The sequence below is a fragment of the Amblyomma mixtum genome, chromosome 3, assembly GCF_055824585.1.
Source record: "Amblyomma mixtum isolate Tamu chromosome 3, ASM5582458v1, whole genome shotgun sequence".
Taxonomy (NCBI): Eukaryota; Metazoa; Arthropoda; class Arachnida; order Ixodida; family Ixodidae; genus Amblyomma; species Amblyomma mixtum.
The window spans coordinates 13,126,775-13,150,996 of NC_143014.1; the positions used below are offsets into that span (position 1 = coordinate 13,126,775).

General features: G+C 51.5%; 1 protein-coding gene across 5 annotated transcripts in view; it reads left to right on the forward strand.

Moving 5' to 3' along the window:
- RhoBTB (Rho-related BTB domain containing) overlaps positions 1–24,222 on the forward strand; it is a 451,872-nt gene that overhangs the window by 50,055 nt on the left and 377,595 nt on the right. For all 5 annotated transcript variants that reach the window (XM_089578199.1, XM_089578196.1, XM_089578195.1 and 2 more), the window contains one exon: positions 13,129–13,440. In XM_089578199.1, coding sequence (XP_089434325.1) covers positions 13,129–13,440 — 312 coding nt within the window. The remainder of the gene's footprint in view (positions 1–13,128; positions 13,441–24,222) is intronic.

Genomic DNA, 24,222 nt, shown 5'->3' on the forward strand with positions numbered 1-24,222 from the left:
CAAGGCGGTGTACTCTACAAGAAGAACTACGGCCCAACTGAAAGTGTCCATCTGCTTGCAGTGCCTACGATGCTTCATGACGAAGTTCGGCGTGCGTGCCGCGACGACCTTTCTTCCGGCCACCTCGGGTTTTCCTGCACGTTAGTGTGGATGCGCCAAATGTACTACTGGTCCAGGCTATTTGCGACTGTCCAACGCTACGTAAAAACTTCCAGTGAGTGCCAGAGCCGGGAGACTGCTAAACAAGCCGGGCTCCTGCAGCCTATCGATTCCCTGCAGCTCCCATCTCAACAGGTCGGCATGGACTTAGCCAATTTCCAGCGTCATTCATGGATAACTGATATATTGTGGTTGCCACTTGCTATCTCAGCCACTTCTGTGAGACCAAGGCCCTTACCCGTGGTATCGGTGCCGAAATTGCACACATTAATTAACAATATAGTGCTTCATCATGGGGCCCCTACAGTCATAGTAACTGACAGGGGAACCGCGTTTACGTCGTCACTTGCACACGAGGTGCTTCGACTCAGTGGCATCAGCCATCTGAAGACTACTGCTGACCATCCTGTAACGAATGGACTTACTGGGCAGCTTAACAAGACCATTGCCGATATGATTTCGATATATGTCGACGATGACCATGGGAACTGGGACTGAACAGTACCTTACATCACATCTGTGTACAACACTGCACTCCAAGAAACGACGCTCTTCATTCCGTTTCGTTTGGTGCCTGGTTGCGAAGCCTTGACCACGTTGGAAGCCATGCTTCTTGCGGATCCTTTTCTGTCGTGGGCGCCGACCAGTTTGTGACGCAAAACCCGCTCAACTTGCTCGACGGCGAGTCTGGCACCAACAAGAGAACGACACCCAGTGCTACAACCTCCGCCAGAGGAAGGTGACGAAGTCTGGGCGTCGAGCCCTACCCGTTTGCAAGGGCGCTCTAAAAAGCTCCGCTGTTACTTTGGCTCATACGAGGCGCTATGGCGCCTCAGCGAGGTGAACTACGAGGTGTTCCTGCAAGGAACTGTTCGTTCTTCTAGATAGCCGAATTCTGCAGTAGGCATGTCGCAGGAATGAAGCCATATCACACCTGTTGGCTTCTTACCGGGGTCTACCTCCCGGGCCAAATACAGTCACGCCGTGTAATTTGCCGCGCTTACCTATTGTTTTTCCCTCATATGCGGCATCGAGCCGTTGCTTCTTGGAATGGAGGGGGCAGTGCCACACTGCTGACACTCTTCCGGTGCCACCATGCAGCCGAACTGCATATCTGCGCGCGTGGCCTAGCATATTCTTCCTCTCGAATGAGCGCAGCTGTTCGGTGCGCCTTGTTCCAGTAAACCAGTAAACGGCCGTCTTGCTCCTTGTGTGGGCGTCCGGAAGGGGGGCAAGGAGGGGGGGCGGTTGTCCCCTCCCCTGGAATTACGGATATTATTTATGCCCTAGTAGAAAACAACTACAAACCTGCCGCCTCCCCCATTCCCGGACATCGGGTGCCCCCCCCCCCCCCCCCCCCCCCCCGGAAAAAGTTCTGCGGAAGCCCTTGGCCCCTTGCCTCGTTTGTCGGCGGCAATTTGAAATCAAATCAAATCAAAGTTTATTTCCCATCTAGCACTACAGATGGAGGAATCGTAGAAAAAAGCTGCCCTTGGGCAGCTTGACGAGTCTACAATCCTAATTATTGACAGGGAGGCAACACAAGAGTTTATACAATTTCAAAAAACAAGCACATCAAGGAAGCACCGGAAAATACACGAAACAGCAATATGTATACATAATGAAACTTAAACAATGTTATTCAAAAACAAATTATGTAGTTCACGACGTGAAAAAGAAAACAAATCGAGGTTAATGTGGATATACCTATTTAGAAGAGATGGAAGTGTGTACTGAAGGCATTCCCTACCAAGATTTAGTCGAGGTGTTGGCACTGTCCATTCTTCGCCACGTCTTGTTGGATAGACTGATTCTTTTTTCCTTAGTTCTGCTAAATTTTTAAGATTTGTTACATTCTTCTTGATTTCTGTTTTAAAAGTAACACTGAGGCGATATTTATAAAGATTATGTGCTTTAATAACTCTGGAATGACAAAAGAAAGCTGCACTTGTATGTTGGAATGGTAAATTATATGCATTTCGGAGATATCTTTTTTGCACTAAATGAATACGTTCAAGGTTAGTGAATGTTGTAGTGCCCCACACCAACTGGCAATAGTTTAAATGCGAGTTGAATATTGAATTGTATACCAGCGTCTTAGTTTTTGTGGGAAGTATGTATTTTAGACGGCCTATAACACCAGTGATTTGAGCTATTTTTTTCAAGATATAATTGACATGATAATCCCATGACATACTGGCAGAAAATATGACCCCAAGGCATTTAAACTGCTCAACAATTTCTACAGCCCGCGAGTTTAATATAATATTATCGTGCGGTGGGATAACTTTATTTTTCGGCCTAAATATGACAGCTTTGGTCTTACTCTCGTTTATTTTCATCAGGTTAACTGCAGACCAGACCTCAAGAGCTTTCATTGCGGCATTGCATTGTTTGATAAGTTCATGAACATTTTCATCCGAAAAAAAAAATACGCTCGTATCGTCGGCATAGATGAAAAACTTTGTATTATCGCTAATGTTGACAATATCGTTTAGATAAATATTGAAGAGTAGAGGCCCTAGCGTACTGCCTTGGGGGACACCGCAGAAGAGTGGCTTCGGTTCAGACCGTATACCATTTATGTACACCACTTGCTGTCTAAACGACAAATAAGAACTTAACAATGAGAGCGCTTTTCCTCGGATACCATAGTAGTGTAATTTATTTAGTAAGATTTTATGATTTACCAGGTCAAAAGCCTTTGAGAAGTCCACAAATACACCAATGACAATAGCTTTGTTTTCAAGTTGCTTTATTATATATTCCTTTTGTTGGAGTAATGCAAGTTCAGTTGATTTGCTTTTGCAGAAGCCAAACTGAAATGGTGTTAGCAAGTTAAATTTATGGATGAAATTTGACATTCTTAGATGGAGCATTTTCTCAAATGCTTTCTAAAACACTGGCAAAATAGAGATTGGTCTGTAGTTGGCGAGGGCGTTGCGATCTCCTTTTTTGTAAAGAACAACAGCTTTTGCTAATTGCATTTTTTCCGGAAAAACTGCAGTTTCTAAACAGATGTTAAAGATGTGAGCAAGTATGGGAGCAATTATGTCAACTACATGCTTGACTGGCCGTATTTGGATATCATCAATGTCACAGCTACTGCTATTGTTAAGATTTGTTATCACTGACACTACTTCGTCTACCATGACTGGGTGCAGAAAAATTGTTTCATCATTCTGAATTCGAACATATTTGCAAGCGTCAGATCCGGCAGCACGTGTTGCATCACGGGTAGCCAAGCTCGTTAAAAAAGTATTGAATACATTAGCCAGTTCGACGCCAGAAACTTCATTTCCATCAATATTTAATTTTGTTAATGTAGTGCGTGAACTGTCCCGCTGCAGAAGTGTATTAATCTCGACCATAGTACACCATTTCGAGCATTCTTAACATCTAGAAGTGACACGTGATAGGCTGTTCGTGCAGACCTCAGTTTTTTAGTCAATTTATTCCTATATTTCTTAAATACCGCAAGGTCCTCAACCTTCCGGCTGCTCAAAAATTTTCTATACAGTTTGTCTTTCATTTGTATTTCTCTGCGAAGCTCTGGCGTTACCCATGGCTTGCGGATTCTGCGACTTTTCACACGTGTTACAAGAGGAAAGCAGTCGTGATATATCTGTTTAAAGCAATCGACAAACGTATTATAGGCAACATTTGCATCATGAAGTTCAGCTATCTTACTCCAATATACTTTCATGAGCGCATCCCTAAAGGATTTCAATGATGATTCTGTAATAGCTTGGTATGTGATTGATGTGGACTTACTTCCTATTGTACTAGCGTTCTCAAAGCAAGCAAACACAGGAAGATGGTCACTAACACAACAAGATAAAATAGCAGAAAAAGCATTCAGCTGCATAGAGTTAGTAATAATTAAATCGAGAACAGAATGACCTTCGCTTGTGACTCCGGTTGTGCATTGATCAGGTTAACAAAGCCATTAGACATAATAGTCATATTAAAATCTCTAGCAGATGGGTTGGGATTACCCATGTCAATATTAAAGTCACCACAAGCTATTAAGGTTTTCTTATTGTGATACTGAACAACAAAAGCCAGGAACATGTCATAAAACTGTAAAAATGATGCAATATTACCGTATATAGTTGACAGATTTACTTCTGCATAGTTGGCGTAAAAGCTTCAGTGATAACGTGAAGGGACACTGAATAAACGGGAAACAATAACTTTTGTAACTCGTTGAAGCAACATCTTGCGCATGTGTGCAGGACCTAGAGGAAAGCCTAGAAGCTTTAGAAGCCCATCACTCCATGGACGTTCCTGCAAATCACTCCATGGACGTTCCTGTTCGCACTTTGGTATTATTGCTCAATTTGTGTTCTGTTCTGTATCCACTCCTGCTTGGGCCTCACGGCCTGCAGTATGCCATAAAAAAAATCATGATGTGTATCATTTTGGCAACACTGTTTTGGCAACACGGGACCCATACCAGACCCACTTCCTATAGTTTGGCATCGTGCTAAGAATTTTGTATCAGTGCCAGATACGTCCCCTCGCGAAGTTGCAAAGGGCCATTTTGGAATCACCGAGAATTGTGCTGGTGACTCTCTGAACGATCCCTAGTGCTACTGGGGCCTCTTCAGCCTCTTCCACTCGGCCCGTAACCACCGTAGCTGCTACCCTGCGGGAGATGCTCACAGCGAAAGCGCCTTTGCCTATAAGGTTGTGCGGGTGTTCTGCCGCTCTAGCGTACATGGCACTATCGCCCCCTTGATACCTTTTGTTTAGCGTCTTCGCCCTGGCCCTCCTCCGGCCTTCGCGTGACTATCCGCTTGCGTGTTCTCGGGGAGAGGTTTGACCCGAATGCGGTAGAATCGTCTGGCCTGAAGGGTCCTCACCAAAGCTTCGGAGGATACAGAGCCCGCCTGCCTGAGCCGCTGCTCTTGCGATGCGAAGTGTGCCTCAATGAGAGGCTGTTGCGAACCCCGAGAGACAGGACGTGTTTCTGGGGGGGCCGAGAGCCACCTTGTGCACCTGCCTTATCAGGCAAATCAGCTTTTCACTCTCGGCCTTCTTTAGGTTTAAGGGGTGGCGTACACGAGCCGGCTGACAACACAAGCCTGAATGAGCCGGCATGCGTCGCGCTGTCTCATGCCTTGTCGCCTAGTCACCACGCGTTTAATGAGCCATATGGTCTGCTGGACTGAGGTCGTCTACCTGTCTGGCGTTATTTCGTTGCATCTGTTGGATTGTATAGATTCCCAAGCACCCGTCTACCTCCGGGATTTGGCTTCCCTGAATTTCCAACCGTATCGTGTTAGGCTTCGTTTTGCAGGCCCTTCCCTCATTATGGATGACCAGATGGGGAGTATTTAAGTCCTGCCCAATGGGTGTGGGCATCTACGACGTCCGCCGCCTCCTGTAGGGCCGCCTCGAATTCAGTGTTGAAAGAAAAGAGGAATAACACCCTGCGGCTTACCCCTATTTCCCAGTGATATGTGTTCTAACTTCAGTCCCTCTATGTAGAGCGTATCGCCCCGTGCGAGACGTTATGGAATTGTCGTGTCCGGTCGCTGTGTTGAATGCAGCGAAAGACGCACACGGTACTTTTAGACTTCGTTTATTTAAAGCCGATGGGGGTGCGACCAGCGTCGACCGAGGCAGGAGCCGAACTGGCCGCCCGAAGAAAGGAGGGAGCGGAGAAGCGTCCACGGGAGGGAGTGGCTTCCCAAAACAGGAGGAGGATGCGGGGGCGCACCATGGGGGGGCATCTGGCGACAGCGTGCGACGAAGGGCAAGTGGTCGTTAGGAGGAGGATGCGAGTGGTCGTTAGGAGGAGGATGCGAGTGGTCGTTAGGAGGAGGGTGCGGGGGCGCACACACACAAAAGCAATAAGGGGACACAACACTTCCTTCCCCCTTAGAAAGTTGCCTGGTATCGTGCAGGGGGTCGGCGCTCACGCGTGGAGGCGCGCTGGCTTTGTGCGCTCGGGGGAGAAACACTTGTAGGCTGGCTGTTGTTCGCTGTGTCTCCTAGGTCTGTCCTGGGCGAAGTCTCTTCTTCCGGGAAGAGGTGCCAGGCTATGTGGGAAGATGGAGCACGTGTTCTCTCCGCTGGCGGACAGCTCTCAGACGGCGTCGTAAATCTACGCAGCTGGTTGAGATGTCGGCGTGCTACTGTGCCATGTATGTTGACGAGCCAAGAGCGCAGGCCTATGCGTCTGACAATTGTAGCTTCCTCCCAGCGTGGCTTTTTCAGAAACTGTCGGGCGAGGACGCGCTGCCCCTCATTAAGCGTGCCGCAGCGCGGAATTGCTTTTTCTTCCCGGAACGTCTCTGCCTTTGGCTCGGGGAGGATGGCTGTGAGCTGGGTTCGCATTTCACGCTCGAACATCATTTTCGAGGGGGTCTCGCCTGTTGTGCTCTGAACCGTCGTGTGCTGCTTGAAGAGAAAGCGCGCAAGGCGGCGCTGCAGCGAGCCTGTCTGATCTCTTTCAAGGGCGCGTTTTAGCTCGGCTACGTAGCGCTCGGCTTGTCCGTTTGTCGCTGGGTGGTAGGGGGCCGATGTAACTGATGAGATCCCGTTGTCGCGATAAAACTTGAGGATCTCCGCAGACACAAACGGTGTTCCGTTGTCCGACACTACCTTGCGCGGCAGGCCGAACGTTGCAAATAGTGATCGGAGGTTGTCAATGACTGCTGCCGAAGTCGTCTGTCCCATTTGCCTTATCTCAAGCCACTTTGTGTAGGCATCTACGACCACAAGGAAAGTGCAGCCCTCAATTGGTCCTGCAAAATCAATGTGCAGTGTGTGCCATGGTGTGTCTGGCTTTTCCCATTCTGGGACAGGAGCTTTCGGCGGGGCGCTCCGGCTGCTCTGGCAAGGCTTGCATTCTCGCACCACTGTTTCGATGTCGTTGTCAATGCCAGGCCACCACATGTAGCTTCTGGCACACTTTTTCATTGCAACGATGCCCCGATGTCCGGCGTGGATGAGAGACATAGCTTGTGCGCGTAGTTCTCTCGGCATCACAACTCGGGACCCAAATATGATGCAGCCGCGATGGGTGCTCAACTCTGTAGCTCGCCTGCGGTAAGCGTCGAAGTTGTCCCCTTTGAGTTTATGCACGTTGCCTTGTTGAACAGCTGTGTAAACTAGCCGGAGAGCTGCGCACTTCTGCGTAGATGCTGCAACTGTGCCTGCTGTAAGCGGAGGTTCTGGCAGTGCTTCGAACATCAGAACGTCTCCTGGTGGAAATGGTTCGTCAACAGTTGCGTCTAGTGGCAGACGGCTTAGCGCATCGGCGTTTTGATGTTTACTCCCATTGCGGTAGACCAGAGCGTAGTCGTACGCTGAGAGTTTGATGCACCAACGTGTCATTCGCGGAGACAAAGTTGGTGGCATAGGCCTTTGTGGTCCCAGAATGCCCAATAGCGGTCGGTGATCGGTTATAAAGGTCACCTTCCGGCCGGCAATGTACTGGTGAAAATGTGTCGCCGCGTAGACGATGGCTAGCCCTTCTTTGTCAAGTTGCGCGTAGTTGCGTTCTGCTTGCGACAACGTACGTGAGGCGAAGGCGATGGGAGCTTCCCTTCCTTGCTCGTCAGTTTGCGATAGAACCGCGCCGACTCCGTACGGTGATGCGTCGCAAGCCAAAAGCAGAGGCTTCCTTTCGTCGTAGTGGCGGAGAACTGTACATCTTCGAATCAGGTCTTTCAGGGCATCGAATGACTGCTGATGGCGTGGCGACCATGTCCATGTCACATCTTTCCGAAGGAGTTGGTATAAGTCGTTGGCCACGGTAGCTCTTTGTTCCAAGAACCGGTCGTAGAACGTCAAGAGTCCGAGAAAAGCCTGTAGCTCCTGCTTGTTTGTTGGAGCACGTGCTTCTGTGATCGCTCGCACTTTGTCCTCGGTAGGGTGAATGCCTTCCGCATCAATTCGGTGTCCCAGAAATTGCACCTCTGGCACCGCAAAACAGCACTTCGATTTGCTTATGCACAAATTAGCGTTTGCTAGCCTTTCGAGAACGAGCTCTAGGCGCACTGCATGCTCTTCAGTGGAAGTGCCACTGATGATGACATCGTCAAGGTAGACACAAACTCCTGGGATGCCCTGAAGCACTGTCTCCATGAATTTTTGAAATATGGCCGGGGCTGCAGCTACGCCAAAAGGCAGTCGCTTGACTTTGTACAAGCCTTTCAGTGTGTTAATTGCCAATAATTCAGCAGTTGACTCGCTCACCTTCAGCTGCTGATACGCCTGGGTGAGGTCCAATGTGCTGAAGACTCTTGCGCCACGTAGTACACTGAATACTTCTTCAGGTGTCGGTAGCGGGTAAGAGGACGCTTTAGTCGCAAGATTGACGGTGCTCCGGTAGTCTCCGCAGAGGCGTATGGTTCCGTTATTCTTGCGAACTACGACAAGTGGTGTGGCCCATTCTGAATGCTGCGTCGGCTCGATGACACCTTGCTGCTCCAGTTTGTCCAACTCTTTTTCAACTGAATCTCGGAGAGCAAACGGCACCGGCCTGGCCTTCAGAAATTTGGGTTGCGCGTTGTCCAACAACTCCAGTGTGACCGGGGGCCCTTCGTTTCCTGGAATCTCTTCCGAGAATACTCTTTCGTATTTCTCTTGCAGTTGCTCAACCATGTTCTGGCTCGGCGTCTGGTGTATGCCGCATATCATCACGCCTAGTGGAGAAAACCAGTTTCTCCCTAGAAGGCTTGATCCTGTGCCCTTCACAACAAGCAGAGGTAGCGTATGGGTCTGGCCGTTGTAGTTAACCTGCACGTTGGCAGAGCCCAATAGTGGCAGATTCTGTCCTGACCACGTTCGCAGGTGCGTGTCGTCTTGTTGCAGGGCGGGTGCGTCAGATGGCCATGAAGTTCGGAACGTGTCCTCACTGATCAGAGTACAGGCTGCGCCGGAGTCCACCTCGAACTTAATCAGCTGGTGATGTACGCTTACTTCTGTAAAAATCTTCGGTCGCGTGCCGAGATTCATGGTGTTCAGGTCGTACAACACAGATGGTGTTGCTGATGTTGTTCCATGGAGATCAGATAGCGGCGTATTCTCTGAGGCGTTGACGCTGTGATTAGGCTGGGAAGGTGACTTTATCTTGGCAAGTCTCCGTTTCGTAATGCATGCTCTTTCGATATGCCCTCGCTTGTGGCAAAAATTACACGTGGCTGACTGGAATCGACATCCCTGGGGGTTGTGTTGGTCGTCACACCGCCAGCAGCGTTGTGCCTTTTTGACCGATTTTACAACAACAGAAGGCTTGCGCACCTGGTTGCTTGTCTGGTGTACCGGCTCGGTGTTCCGGCGAATCCCTCTCTGCTGGTGACCGGCGCTCTCCGCTCGAACGGCGATGTCGTAAGCTTTGCTGAATGTGAGGTCCTTCTCAGCGAACAGGCGCTGCTGCAGTGACTCGTCACTCAGTCCGCACACAAATCTGTCGCGTAACATCACGTCCAAGGGAAGCATGGTGGTGTTAGCAGAAGAAGCTGCGTCTCCCTCCTGCCCGGTAGCTGTTGTCGATGGGGGTGCGACCAGCGTCGACCGAGGCAGGAGCCGAACTGGCCGCCCGAAGAAAGGAGGGAGCGGAGAAGCGTCCACGGGAGGGAGTGGCTTCCCAAAACAGGAGGAGGATGCGGGGGCGCACCATGGGGGGGCATCTGGCGACAGCGTGCGACGAAGGGCAAGTGGTCGTTAGGAGGAGGATGCGAGTGGTCGTTAGGAGGAGGATGCGAGTGGTCGTTAGGAGGAGGGTGCGGGGGCGCGCACACACAAAAGCAATAAGGGGACACAACAGGAATGCTTTCTTCAAATCCAACCCCAGGATGGCTCGTGGGCCGTCCTTTCCACAGGTCTACGATTTCCCTAGAGAGTTGTAACATCGCGACCTCCGTGGACATGTGCAGCCTAAACCCGGCATGAGGCGACGGTTCTCTACGTAGTTCTGCAGCCACGGGAGAAACGTGCTCCATGAGGGAAATAGTGGAAGGTGCTCAATGTTCACGTTATTGCCAGGCTAAAAGATGAAAGTTTCCATGCCGGCTAGAGGCTCCCTGCCAGCACTCGATCATATCGTCTGCTAGAGCCTGGCCATCCAGATTTCTAAGGATTCCATCCGGCCCCGCGGCCGAGGTCGTCCGTAGTGTCTCCATCGCAGCCATCACCTAGTGCCTCACAGCGTGCTGGAAGAAGCACGCGGATGCAAGCGAAGGAAATATGCGTAGGCGTTACGTGTCGCCATTCGCAAATAGAAATAAAAGAACACTGATGCGCCAAGTAGCGCGACTGGCCGATACGCGCCCCCGACAGCAGCCTCGAGGCGAGAGGGTTAAAAAAAAACGAAATATAAACTGCAGCTGAGCTAAATTTCGTCGCGCCTGCCATAGCGTGCGCTCCTCACGTGCGCAAGAGCGCCACTGTTTCATACAATTCAGGTTCGGGGAGGTCTGTTTGTATAATTGCTGTCTGCGCGGGTCGTACCTCGACGCGATCTCCTGTCCGAATTAACCGGTGCGAGTCTGCCGATATCTGAATTAAAGAGCGTCCGATGCCATAGTCTTACAAGGGGTCGGCGGGACCGCGCTCCTAGTTTGCATTATCCGAAATAACGGTGGTCGAATTAACAAGATTTCACTGACGAGATTTCGCGGTTTGGTCCCGGCCTTCGCGGTCTTATTTCGATGGAGGCGAAATCCAAGGACGCCCACGGGCCGTGCATTGTCGGCGCATGTTAACAAACCGCAGGTGGTCCAAACAGCCGTTCTCTAAGGCGTCCCTTATAGCCCATGTGTCGCTCTGAACTTTCTACGTGGCCACAGCTGCTGGGCAATTTTATTTTTATTTCTTCGGCCCGCATATATTCATGTCTACAACCAAAGCTCTAGGAAAGGGAGTCACCGCTGTGAGTTACTGAGCACAATGCTTGTTAGGTGGTTGGCATGGAGTGAACATGAGAGTTTTAGCACCTGTCTATGGTAAATATGCTACGGAACGCCTTTACCGTTTTTGCCATACGGCTGTCCAGCAGGGCACATGCATTGTACCACCACTACCAATGTGCATGCGCAGCCACCTTTTTATAGTACCTATGCTAAAAAGCCTCTTTTGGATAGTTGTATCACTGCCGTACGGAAATACGGTCGTAGTTGCCGTAGTTAGTGTACTTACCGTACGATGGTGCTAAACCTCTCTGTTGCCATGCATGAACGCGCAGGACAAGCAACCTTCCACATACCTCCACACGGTGTTCGTGATAGAGCACTGCACGGGCCTCAATCTGAGGCCCAAGCCCGGCCCAGGCCCGAGACCTGGAGCCCGAGCCCGGCCCAGGCCCGCGGCTTCAAGCCCGGGCCCGGCCCAGGCCCGCTAAATTATCGCTCTAGCGAGCCCGGCCCGGCCCGGCCCGTGAATCCCGGAGTGAAGCCCAGCCCGGGCCCGGCCCGGCCCGTTTCACAATAACGCTTGAGGTATACTGCTCACTCTGAGCATGTAGACCGCTACTAGACGGATAAGAAATTGGCCGACAAAGGTTCTGAAACCACAGTTTGGCTTGCAGAAAGTTGGTTCCTTTTAACCCAGAAGTAAGTGATTAAGAGTAGTGCTCGCCAGGCCTGTCTTCTGGACAGTGATCTCGTGTAGGTGCGCACAGATAAACTCTGAAGTTCCGAGAGCCAAATAAAAAGGGCTGCATACGTGTGTAAATGACTATTTTGCATCCCCCATGACTTTATTCAGTTATATTTTGCCGCCGGGAGGTATAAACATTAAAGCTGCCTAGCAAGCAGTGGGATGACATTTGTTTAGTGAACGCGATCTTACAGGTTGAACTCATAGCTGAACTGGTCGCCTTTCAGCAGAAACGAAAAGCTACAAGGCTTGACTATTTCACGGTGTGTGTTTTGTAGACTATAAGCGTCTTAAACTAATATGTTCTTCGCGAATGCATTTCTAATAGTGTATGGGTATGTTTTTGAATGACGAACGATCAATGGCCAATTGAGACCGGTTGAATCTTACTCTTACTGGTGGAGCAGAAGATAACGCGCGATCCAGGTGATAACTTACAGGGCAAAACACTTGTCATGACAAACAGGCTGCAGAAGCGAGGAGGGATAGACGTGGTTATGAGATGATATTTACAAACTCTCGAGAGCTTTTGCGGCTATTTCATTTACGAGACATTCCGGTCAGCTGATCAAAAAGAAAAAAAAAAGAAAACCAAACGCGCTTTTGCGGCTATTTAATTTACGAGACATTCCGGTCAGCTGATCAAAAAGAAAAAAAGAAAACCAAACGCGCTTTAGTTTGTGAATTTTCTCACATGAGCAAAATATAGCTATAAAATAAAAGCTATATCTTGGGGGCTTAAGGGCCGAAGGGGAGTCAGGCTGTGAAAGACACCGAAGCAGAGGGCTCCGGATAATTTCGTCCACATGAGTTTCTTCAACGAGCAATGATACTACAAAGTACATGGCTGTCATGCTTGCCGCCTAAATAGAAATGCGGCCGCCGAGGCTAGGAGAAAACCCGGATTCCCCGGCTCAGTAATCAAGCGCCTTGACCACTAAGCCCCCGCGGCGTGGAAATAAGGAAATAAATTAGTCAATGAATAAAGCATAGTTTTTTTCTCAGCGCGTACTGTAACCCATAGCTCATCCGTGTCGCTGCTCCAATGCCGCAGTTGTGTACTTCACTCCGCAATAGTGAAGGAATAGTCGGACACCAGCCGTTTCTGTACGGACCCAAGCCCGACTCGGGTCCGCAGCTTTAAGCCCGAGCCCGGCCCGGGCCCGCAAGTTCAGGCCCGGGCCCGGCCCAGGCCCGGCAAAACAAATCATGTCCCGGCCCGGCCCGCGGGCCGGGCTGGGCCCGGGCTTTCGGGCCGGCCCGAGCCCGTGCAGTGCACTAGTTCGTGATGCGGCATTGTGCGCTGTTGATGGCACGTTTCCACCTCGTCATCTCTGAATATGGGCCCTGCAGGCGGCAGGAGGATTCATGGCCGTCCACGATGAACAATGAGCAGCCGAACCAGGAGCTCGTCAAGTGTGTTGTGGTGGGCGACACCGCGGTGGGCAAGACGCGGCTCATCTGCGCCCGCGCCTGCGACTCCCGCGTCACGCTCTCCCAGCTGCTCACCACCCACATCCCCACCGTGTGGGCCATCGACCAGTACCGCATCTACAGGGAGGTCTTGCAGCGCTCCCTGGAAGTAGTGGACAGCGTCAGCGTGTCACTGAGGCTATGGGACACCTTCGGTGACCATGACAAGGACCGCCGGTTCGCCTATGGAAGGCAAGTGGCCCGCTTTTGATGCAGATCAGAGACGTGAGCACTGTTTTTACTCAGAGGTCTTTTGCACAGGAAATTTCAACAAGGCACAAAGAGAAAAGCAAAGCGTTCATTGCACATTCGTGGAAAAGCAAAAGCTTCAGCATTTGTGCATGGTGCAGCTTATGGGGACTGGTCCTTTTGAGTAGTATTGCTTAGGTTACAGAAAATAAACTCTCGATTATTGGGCCTTTTGAGTAGTATTGCTTAGGTTACAGAAAATAAACTATCGATTATGATTACAACTACTCCATATGAAATGTAATTGAGAACACTTGTCATTTACAGCCCCACAAATGTAACTGACGATTACAGAAAAGTAATCGATTACTATTGCCTTACTTGCCTTCCAACTCTTATTGGTATATGACACAAATTCACTTAGACTAATATTAAGTACTGCAGCTGAATTGCTGGATGTTTTCTCAGGTGGCGTTAATTTTCAAGGGGAGATGTTTACGAAGTTGTCACTAATTTTCCCTCATTCCCGTGTGAAGACATTAGCAGCTACACTGAACACTGGAGGGTGGGAAGAGGGGTATTATAACATATAATCTAAAGGTGTAACTCCACTGACCCATCCGAGGTGCATGAGCGCAGCGCCTACGCCTACCAGCGTACACTGGAACCGGTCTGCGCGTACGCGAGGCGCAGATATGAGCTGGTGCGTGGCAGATATCTGCCCTTGTCAGGTATTGGCGCCTCACTCGCGCCTGAAGTGGGTCGCTGGTTTGCGGTGGGTGTAATCAATCACAGAACGGAATTCTCTCGGCATCCGGTACGCCCCTTCGCGCCGTTTTCTTCGCTGCGCTGAGCTGAGCGCGAATGCCATCGACAGGAGGCGACAGGCCGTCGAGTTGCGTATGTTTTCCGACGCTTGTCGCGGCGAGGCGCTTGGACGCGTAGACGCTGCGCTCGTGCGCCTCGGATGGGTCTATGCAGATGCGCCTTAAGAACTGGTACTCTGTAAAATAGAGTATAACAGCTACTGTATTCTCTTGCAGCAGTTCACTCCACTCAAATTGCCTACGGAGTGAAACACCTCCTTCAGCAAAGAGTACTGTTGCACTGGCCGTGTTGTTCTTCCGTGGAACACAGACGGGCACTCGAGATAGGAATCGTTTATTACTGCCGATCGGCAGAGGGCGCGAAAGATCAAATGAATCGGTGAGATATCCGGTTTGAGCCTTTCCCTCTATTTGCGACGTTCGAAGCACCAAAAGGAGCCATTTTCTAGCATGTATGGTGGCTGCTCCAGCTGCGGACAGCTCGTTTCGCCGTTGACGAACTCGTCGGTGATGCAGCTGTGGGGTATCTGCTCGAGAGACTGGTGCCGGCGTTGACCTATATTCTTGTGCAGTGTCTTTGGCTGGGTTGTGATCACGTGGAGGAGTAGTGTGGTGGACACGCACCTGGTCCACGTGGCGCCTGACTGGTGTCTGTGTGGGGACCATTCGTGACCCTGCTGCAGACGTAGCAGTTTTCTTCCAAACCAAAGTTGTGTGCATACACTGAAGCCAAGTATAGGTGGTGGCTGTTCATCTGGACCCGAGGCTGAACCTGTAAGGATAGGTGGGAAACGAGTATCTAGGTGAAACCGGATATGATAACCGAGAACGCTTATGAAGGAAACTTGCCCCAGCTATTAGGTGTCCTGTAATTAAAAGTAGTATGGAAATGTGATCCTCCAATCTACTGGCATCCATCTTCTTGAGACCATCCTTTACTGTTCTGACTACCCTTTCGGCCAGCCCAGTTGACTCTGGGTGAAACACAGGCATTCGAAAATGCGTTGTATTATTCTATTTCATAAAGGCAGCAAATTCATGACAGGTAAACTGAGCTCTGTGGTTTGCATCCCTCGGAGTGCCATACGCGCATGCAGTTGACGGTAATTTGCTTCAGAGGGACTGCTTCTATCCACTTGCTGTGCTTGTCCACTGTAGTCGGATGCAGCGTAAGTCTCCAGTGGAGCTTCAGGACCGAGCCACAGAATTCCGCCAAGACGAAAAAGTTGTTTGCTCTTGAAAGTTTCCTTGCTAAATCAACAAGAAACTTATTACAAGAAAAAAAGTATCAGCTCTTGAAATTGAATTCTGGCTTGTTTAATATAGTCGGACATTAAAATGTGATTGCCTTTACTCCAGCGATAGGCAAGCGGAGTAATACAGGACACCGCGGCCCAGTGTTAGCAACTGCTGTTTTTTTAAGTTGTATCCTACTATAGAACGAGAAACGTGCCTCCCGCAAATGGCCGTGCGAAATCACATGTATCCTGAACCACGCTTCTCGAGCAGTTGGCCAGCTCTCTGGGGGTGCTGGGGCTGGGATAGGTAAGTTTTTAACACAGTTCTAACATGTTGCCGACAGTCATTTCATGTCATGGTACAAATCTGGCCACCAAACTGATGATCTGGCTAGAGCTTTCATGGGTTAAGACTCCTGGTGGGAGCATTTTCCTGCGAGCTCATCCCGTTCTGCCACGGGGCTCCTCTCCTGCCCCAGCGTGGGTGAACATTTGCTCTTAACCTTCCTGGTGAGTCGGACGACTTGGATTTTTTAGCGTATTTTGTTGCTAGCCGTTGTTATTCTTGTTGTAGCAATAAATGCCGTGTTTGCGTCAGCATGTTTGTTTCCTTGTTCCCACTTATAGCAAGCAAGGCCCGCCGCGTGAGATCACGTAGTGGGCTCGGTGGTTTTAAACTGGCGCCCAACGTGGGGCCTGCGATTACAAGTCTGTTCAAGGGACGCTCTTTGGCCGGGCTCGGCAGGTGCTAGTGTGAATTTTGATCTTTAAAACCTGCGGCATGCCTTCTTGAGTTGGATTGCGCTGCAGCATGTTGTGGGGATACACATGTACCCACTGCCCCATAGTAATCGCCGCGAGTAATTATCACGCGATGTTATGCGCGCGCCGTTCGGGAGGTTTGCGAGGGAGGGCATTCACACCGGCCACGCGGCGACGCTGCCGCGGAGCCTTTCCCTCTTATAACGGAGATACCTCCTCTCCACAGCCAGGGAGAAGGCGCGTTTCTCCCGAGGCTCGCTCGTCTTCTGGCGGGAGCCGTGCACACGCACGGATCAGATCTGCCACGGAGACCGCTGCCGTCCCCATATCGCCCGGCCACCGCGTGTGACTTGATTGCCGCTTGCCGTGAGCGAGGAGCCACGCGAGGGGAGCGGAACCTTCCTCCCCCACCATTTCGCGTGCGTTCTCCGCTTTTGTGCTTTTCACCCCCATACGCGAGCGGAACACAGGGCAGTTGTTTTGTTGTTGCTGTTTTGTATAGTTCGGGAGCAATGAGCGCTCATCCGAGTAGAATACTTGTGTTTGTACCCTGTGGCCCGAACCCACCGTGGTGGCGACTTACCGCACCGCGGGTTGGGGGTCACAGCTCTGACTGCTAGGGCTGGCACGCTGGTGCTAGAAAGCGACAACTGCTTCTGGCCCGTTGGGCGTTATTAGAAGAATAATCCTGAACCAGTGATCTCTGAACCAGTTAGGCCACCCCCGCAGAAACACAAGGAGAGCGAAACGGATCCTTTGGTGGCGCTGGAAAGGAGATTAGGTGCCAGGTATGCGGCGCGATTTGAGAAATACGAGACCCTGCTCACCCAGCTAATGGGTGCGGTTAATCAGCTACAGGCACAAATGCAAACACAACAGAACGCCTTGGTCGAAAGTATAACAAGATTGGTAGGACGCAATGCTTCAGTATCATGGATAGACGCGTTCAAAAGAAAGATTCATCAGCGTGGCAATGGAATCGCCGCGGCTTCCAACGCTAACTCGTGCAACAGCACCTAGAGCAGAGCAATGAAAAACCTCTAGCCATAACCCTTCAGGAAACGGGAAAGGGCATGACTAAAATGACGGGATATCAGGGATATTACAGTGACCAAGGGGAAAAATCCCGAGTTGCTACGCTAATTAAAAGAAAACATTGAGGAAATTGAACACGAAGTAAACTGCCGTGATATCGAGGCCGTTTTAGTCGAAATACTCACCGGTCGCAAGGGAGAACCCAGTATTTTCATCGTAACTTTATACAGCACCCGCCAGCAGAAAAAAGTCCGTTTTCGCGCATTCTTCCGCAAAGCCATAAAGGCAGCAGGAACTAGCCCCCTGGTGATAGTCGGAAATTTTAACGCTGCCCACCAAGAATGGGCCTACAACAGACAGGACCCAAAGGGAAGGCGGTTGTGGGAGTACATACAGGAACTAGGTCTTACTCTACAAGCGGACCCTTGCAGTCCGTCAAGAGTGGGAAATAGCATCTGTACAGACATCATCCCAGACCTCACCCTTAGCAAAACGTACATACGTACAGCAAATACAGAAAAAAATACAGAACTCAACTTTGGCAGCGGTCATTTCGTCTTAGCACTAACTCTCGGCAAGGGCGTTAAGACGCGCCGCCTAAAGAAACCCAAAATCACTGAATGGGACAAATTTGGGAAATTTAGATAGGAAATTGGAACAGGAGAACAGATCCGAAACATAGACAAATGGGCAGAGGTGCTAAAGAAACATGCCGATAAAGCTACTACAGTCCTGCGAGAGGATGATGCGCCAGCGATAGCCGACAGCAAACTCCTCCATATGTGCGAAGCAAAGCGTAGCATGGAAAAACGACTGCACTCGCAAAGATGGAATAGAAATCTCCGACGTAGGATAGCTAGACATAGCAAAGAGATTGAGGACTACGCAATCAAGCTTTGTGAACAGAATTGGTGCAGCAGATGCGATGAAATGGAGGGTAGCACGAGTCTCTCCAAGACGTGGAATCTACTAAGACGCCTGCTAGACCCAGATAATTCGAAAACACAAGCAGGAATAAGACAGGCGAAGGCCAGGCATGCGTTCGAAGGGGCAGACACGGAACTCACGACAAGGTTAGTGGACCTCTACATTGGCAACACGCAGACCTCCCCCTTCCCGGGCTACGAGGGTCCTCCAAACGAGGTCCTAGACGCACCGATCTCGGAAGCGGAGGAGCGCGCCAAATTACTAAGTCTAAAAACCAAATAGGCTCCGGGACCGGACGGGATCACTAACGAAATCCTGAGAAACTTAGGCGACGTATCTATAAAAAGGGAGTATGGGACAAAGGCTGCCTCCCGAAACAGTGGAAAATGGCAATCACCAAGCCAGGCAAACCCCCGGAACTGAAAAATTTGAGATCCATTTCCTTAACATCATGAGTCAATTTTGGGAGTGGTGTTGGATGATCGATCGGGACACTTTTATTGCACGGGCGATCATGAGCGACCCGCCTCCGATGTCTGAGACCTCGCCCGGTCTCCCCCCTTTTCCCCTGAAATACCTGTGCCCAGCATTCTGGGGACCCTTTTTGTAACCCGTATACGAAATGCGCCTGTCATCGTTCAAACTGAAGGAGCCAATAGCACGAGCACCGCGTGAATTCCAAGAAGACGTTACGCATTTCCGCTTGGTTACAGCAGAGACACAAACGCACAAAAACGCCAACGAAGCACAGGGAAGGCGAACACTCAGTCCGAACCGCGCGCACTGCCCCGGTCGCGCTTCCCCCTTCACTGCTCGTCTCTGTGGCATCCCGTGTCCGTCATGCGCTGTGCTGTCGAAACCAATAAATTTACACGCACCCCCTTCCAAACCCCAGGGGTCCGCGCATCGGCCGCGTCTTGCGGCCCGAACGCGACGGCCGGGCCCCCTCACTGCCGCCATCTGCCGCGTTTGTCTCAAAACAAACCCATTTCGGCGGCTGCTCGAGGAGCCCCGACAAACAGCTAACGCACGCAAAAGCAAGGTGGCCGGGCAAGGTGGTCGCGCACGCACCCCTAAGGGGTGCGTGCGCGATGGGTCTTTGAGCCGCAACACGGCAACTCAGCTTCATGTATAGGGAAGTTAATGGAACGCTTAATCTAAACTAGACTAACGCGCGTTATGGAGCAAATCGGCTTGTGAACGCACGATATGGTTGTGTTTCGGCCCTGCCTGTGCACACAGGACGTGATGCTCCGTCTAAAAAACATCACAGAATCTAGAACCAAAGATGCAAAGGTGGTATTAGGCCTATATCTGAGCAACGCCTTCGATAATGTGAAACACGCTGCGATTCTCACTGGCCTCCAAGAAGTTGGGGTTGGTAAGAAAACATATGACTCATAAAGGACTTTCTATCAGACAGAACAATTAAAATGAAATTTCAGGACATAGAATCCCCCACCGTCCGACTGTGGAGCAGGGGTACGCCGCAGGGATCGGTGCTTTCCCCCTTCCTTTTCAACGTAGCCATGCGAGACCTCCCGGCAGCCTTAAGGGAAGCGGAACATTTGAAATTCAGCATGTACGCGGATGATGTTCATCTTTGGATCAAGCAGGGCAGCGACGCGAGCATAGAGGAACGCCTGCAGGCAGCAGCGGTCGTGTCCTCTGCGGCCGAGAGGAGCCTCTATCCTTATATGCAATCCAAAGGTGCAAGCGAGAAATAAATCTCAGCATCACTGTAGGCGGACAAATGGTGCCAAGGGTTGAACAGATTAGAATCCTAGGGCTTTTCCTACAAGCAGACGGATATAATGATACAACAATTAAAAAAGATAGACAATTACACCGCACAGGTAACTGGGATATTCAGAAGAGTCGCGCTCAAGGGTCGGGGCATAAAAGAGCGTAGCCTTCCTGAAACTGATGCAGGCCTACATTATCAGCCGCATATGCTATGCCACTCCATATCTGAACATTAGGACAGATGAAAAACACAACAGACAGAATAGACGCACTTATCAGGCGATGCGTAAAGAGCGCGCTGGGGCTTCCCATTACGACCTCAACGGACCGCCTCCTCGAAATTGGGGTGCATAATAATTGGACTGAATTAGCGGAAGCAGTGCATATGGCGGAGCTAGAAAGATTGAGCCGAACTAACACAGGCAGAACCATCCTGGTTTGGGTGAGGCTGCAGTCAGGCAGGGGTGCGAGCGAGAAAACATATATTCCGCTAAAATTTCGCAAAAACATACTTGTAACCCCTCTTCCCCCCAAAAATGCACCCGACCAACAACTTAACATAACAATAATAAGGAACGTAGACAAAAAAAGGCGGGAGCGCTTACGAAGCGCATGGAAAATAAGAAACCTGAGGAAGTCGCCTATGCAGGCGCGGCCAGTGGAAAGTCGGGGGCGGCAGTCCCCACGGTGGTTAACGGCCGTGGCGTAACAGTCGCCGCCGCATCCATTAGATACAGCTGAGGAGGTTGGAATAGCGCTCGCTTGCGTTGGAACGGGAGCAAATATCATAATTATCGAGAGCAAAACGGCTGTCTGGAATTTTGGCAAAGGAAGGGTCTTGAAAGAGGCAAACAAAATGTTAGCAAGTTCGAATTGAACCGTAAAATTACGATAACCTGGATCCCCGCACACGAATTAGTCCCAGGCAATGAGGTGGCGAGATAGCCCGAGCTCCACCACCGGACCGAACTTTAAGCAACAGAGAGTCTGTCGCCTTCAAGCTGGCAGTTTCCCAAATCAAGTCTGGTTGTTCTTCACGCGAATACTAGAACTGATTATAAATGTAAAATCTGCGGGGAGATCATATAATCTGGCAATGTCCTGACTCCCCAGGCGTTAGGAAGAACACTAAAGGTAGAGATGCCTGGGAGGCCTTGCTGCGAAGCGAGTCCCCCGCCGAACAATCCGCCTGGCGACGGAAGGCGCGATGAAACACTGCAACTTCGCCTGTCTTAAGTCGCGGAGGCCCCGAACCCCGCCCCTTGAGCCTGCGCGCCAGGGGCGGGGAGTAGGGGGCCTCCTACGTCGGTGGAAAATAAAGTTCTTCTTCTGAACGCGAACAAGAGCCAGATAGCCGCTACCCGAATAACACTGTTGGGGTTTACGCTAGACAAAGGACGCCTTCTGCCGTGCGAATACAAGCTGCGGGCTATTTTGCAGTTCCCGTCACCGGCAGGCATAGGCGGACTGAGACGCTATCTGGGGCTGGTGAGCTTTTATCGTCAGTTAATCCCAGATTGCGCAGCTCTGCAAGCCCCCTTGACGACGTTATTGAGGGAATGTGAAGTGGCTTTGGGGACCCGAGCAAGAGGCGGCACTACGCCATTTCACTTGCGCGCTCGTGTAAACCACAGGGCTGAGGCTGCCTGACCCGAACAGGGAATTTGTCATCCACACGGACGCTTGTGACCTGGGCTTAGGAGCAGTTCTGCTTCAAGAGCACGGAGGTAGCCTGAGACCGGTGGCGTTCGCCAGCCGCTTAACTAACGCAGAGAGAAACTATTCCGAGACAGAAAAAGAATGTCTCGCGATTTTCTTCGCTCTGCCGAAGTTAGACTACTACGTACACGGTGTCGCTTTCGTGATTGAGACTGATCACATTGCCCTCACGTGGCTGCGGCGCCTAGGCGAAACGAGCGCGATGGGCGGTACTCCTCCAGCATTACGCATTTACCGTGCGCTACAGGAGGGGCAAGAACAACGTGGTGGCGGACGCACTTTCGCGCGCGCCAGTTGACGGCTTGGGAAGTAACAACACTACCCACTCCGCCGCGCCCGGCAGCCAGAGCAGCGCGACGGCCGCGAAACTCACCCAAGGCCCCGAGGGAAGGGCGAACGCCTTAAAGCGTGAACAATTTGGAAGGCGTCAGTTCAGTGGTGGGCATTTTCAGCACACTGTTGGAGGCACAGCGGGAGGATCTATTTCGTGGAAAAGTGTTCGATGGGCTCAGGGTGCCGAACGGCGCGGCGGCGGCGCACATGGAGGCAACTGGTGTTGTTGTCCGTGCGGGGCGCTCGAACACAGCTGGTAATGCTGTGAGCGCGATGGATTCCTACCTGCTCGGCTCCGATGGCATCCTGATGAGATATAACCCCTCCGAGAAGGATACACACGAGTCCCTCAAGGTGGCCTGGCCTGGCATGAAGCGTGATGAGATACGCTACGCCCGCTCGTGCGACGTGTTCCAAAGGGTCAAGCCGCGCGGTGGACGCCCCCCGGGCTCGTGCAGCCGATCAAAAGCCAGGTTCCTTGGCAAATTGCGGCTTGTGACGTCATGGGACCTTACCCCAGGACTCCGAGTTGAAACCAATTTCTGTTCGTTGTTACAGACCATTTCAGCAAATGGGTGGAACTGTTTCCACTTCGAAAGCTGATGGCACGCCCAATCATGGGGAAGCTGGTCGAGGTGTTCACACGATTCGGCTACCCCGGGCAATTGATAACGGATAATGCGGCGTTCTTCACTGCTAAACTCTTCATGGGCTCCTGTGTGGCCCTTGGCATTAAGCACAGGAGAACAACCACGTACGACGCCCCGGAGAATCCCACGGAACGTGTGAACCGCAACATCAAGCACACATGCTCGTTACATTTGCTGAGACGCGCATGTGATGGCTCATTTTCTTAAAATGGCTCTTGGTCCACACTGGGCATGAGGATATTGATGCACAGACTCCAAGGATGATTTTTGAATATGATTTAATTAATGGATCTGGCTTGATGCCGCTTGCGGGAAATGCAGTAAGGCTCGTCCACGTCAGGGCAGAGTCAGCTTGTTGTGGCACGGGCTCGACGAATGGCTGGATGTCTGCTGCGGCCGGGCTGGGGGTTCTTCGCGGCTGTGCGGCTCTCGTTCTCGGCCAGGCGTTGGAGGAGCTGCCAGGTGCTGAAGCGCGCTGTCGGAGGCCGAACGCGAGCGAAGGCTAGACCCCGGGCTCCCTGGTCCATGCGCCGCCCCGGTCTTCTGCCTTCCTCCGTCTTGTCCGCCCGCTCGAATCGTCCCTGTCTGCCCGTTCCTCCCGTCGGCTCCCCCTTTTAAGCCTTTTGCTTCTTCCTGCCGCCTCCCCTTCGCCGTAGCCGCTGGCTGCTTCTGCTGCTCGCCGGTTCCTTTTGTTCACTCCGCGCAGATCTCCCTCCTCGTGACAGCGTCGAGCCCCCCCCCCCCCCCCCCCCCCCCCCCCCTCCGTGGCGACACGATGCCAGGATGGCGCGGTCTGCCGCTTCCCGGGAAAGTCGCTGACCGGGTTCACTCCACGCAGCTCTTCCCTGGAATCTTCGTGACAGGCTTAAACCCACCGTAGGAGTCGTCGACGGCCGTCCTATGCGCAATGTGGCCTTGTCTCTCCGTGGCGACACGGTGCCAGGATGGCGCGGTCGGCCGCTTCCAGGGAGTCACTGACCGGGTTTAGGCCAGAATACATGAGCGTTTTTACTGCGGCGAGTCGTCGATTTTCGCCCGACGGCGCAGATTTGACGCCCGGCGTCGAGAAAAACGCCCGCCGCCGCCGATCAGGACCGGCTAGATTTTGACGCGCGGCGTCCGGTGAGACCGGAAGCGGCGGCTGAAGCGAGCCAATAGCAGCGCAGCAAGCCCGCTTTTCCGGTCTTCTCCCTGCCGCCGCCAACATGGCCGCCATGGCCGTCGAGCTACGCCGTGTTTTTGGCACGCAAATGTTTTTGTCGTGAAAATGCGACCGTCGTGTTCTCGGCGCCGAAAAAACTTGCAACGTTGTGCAAACTGGGAAAAACCAACACCAACAAAGCGCGCGGTTGCGCAACTAGGCACCAGAAGCCCTACGTCACGTGCGATGAAGGTGTTGTATATCAAATTCCCTTGTCATGCGGGAAACACTATATCGGCCAGACGGGGAGATGTCTGAACGAGCGCCTAATGGAACACGCTCGCAACGTCAGAAACGGGCAAGGCGGATCGCTGGTTGAGCACATTCTCGCATGCAAGTCAAAAACC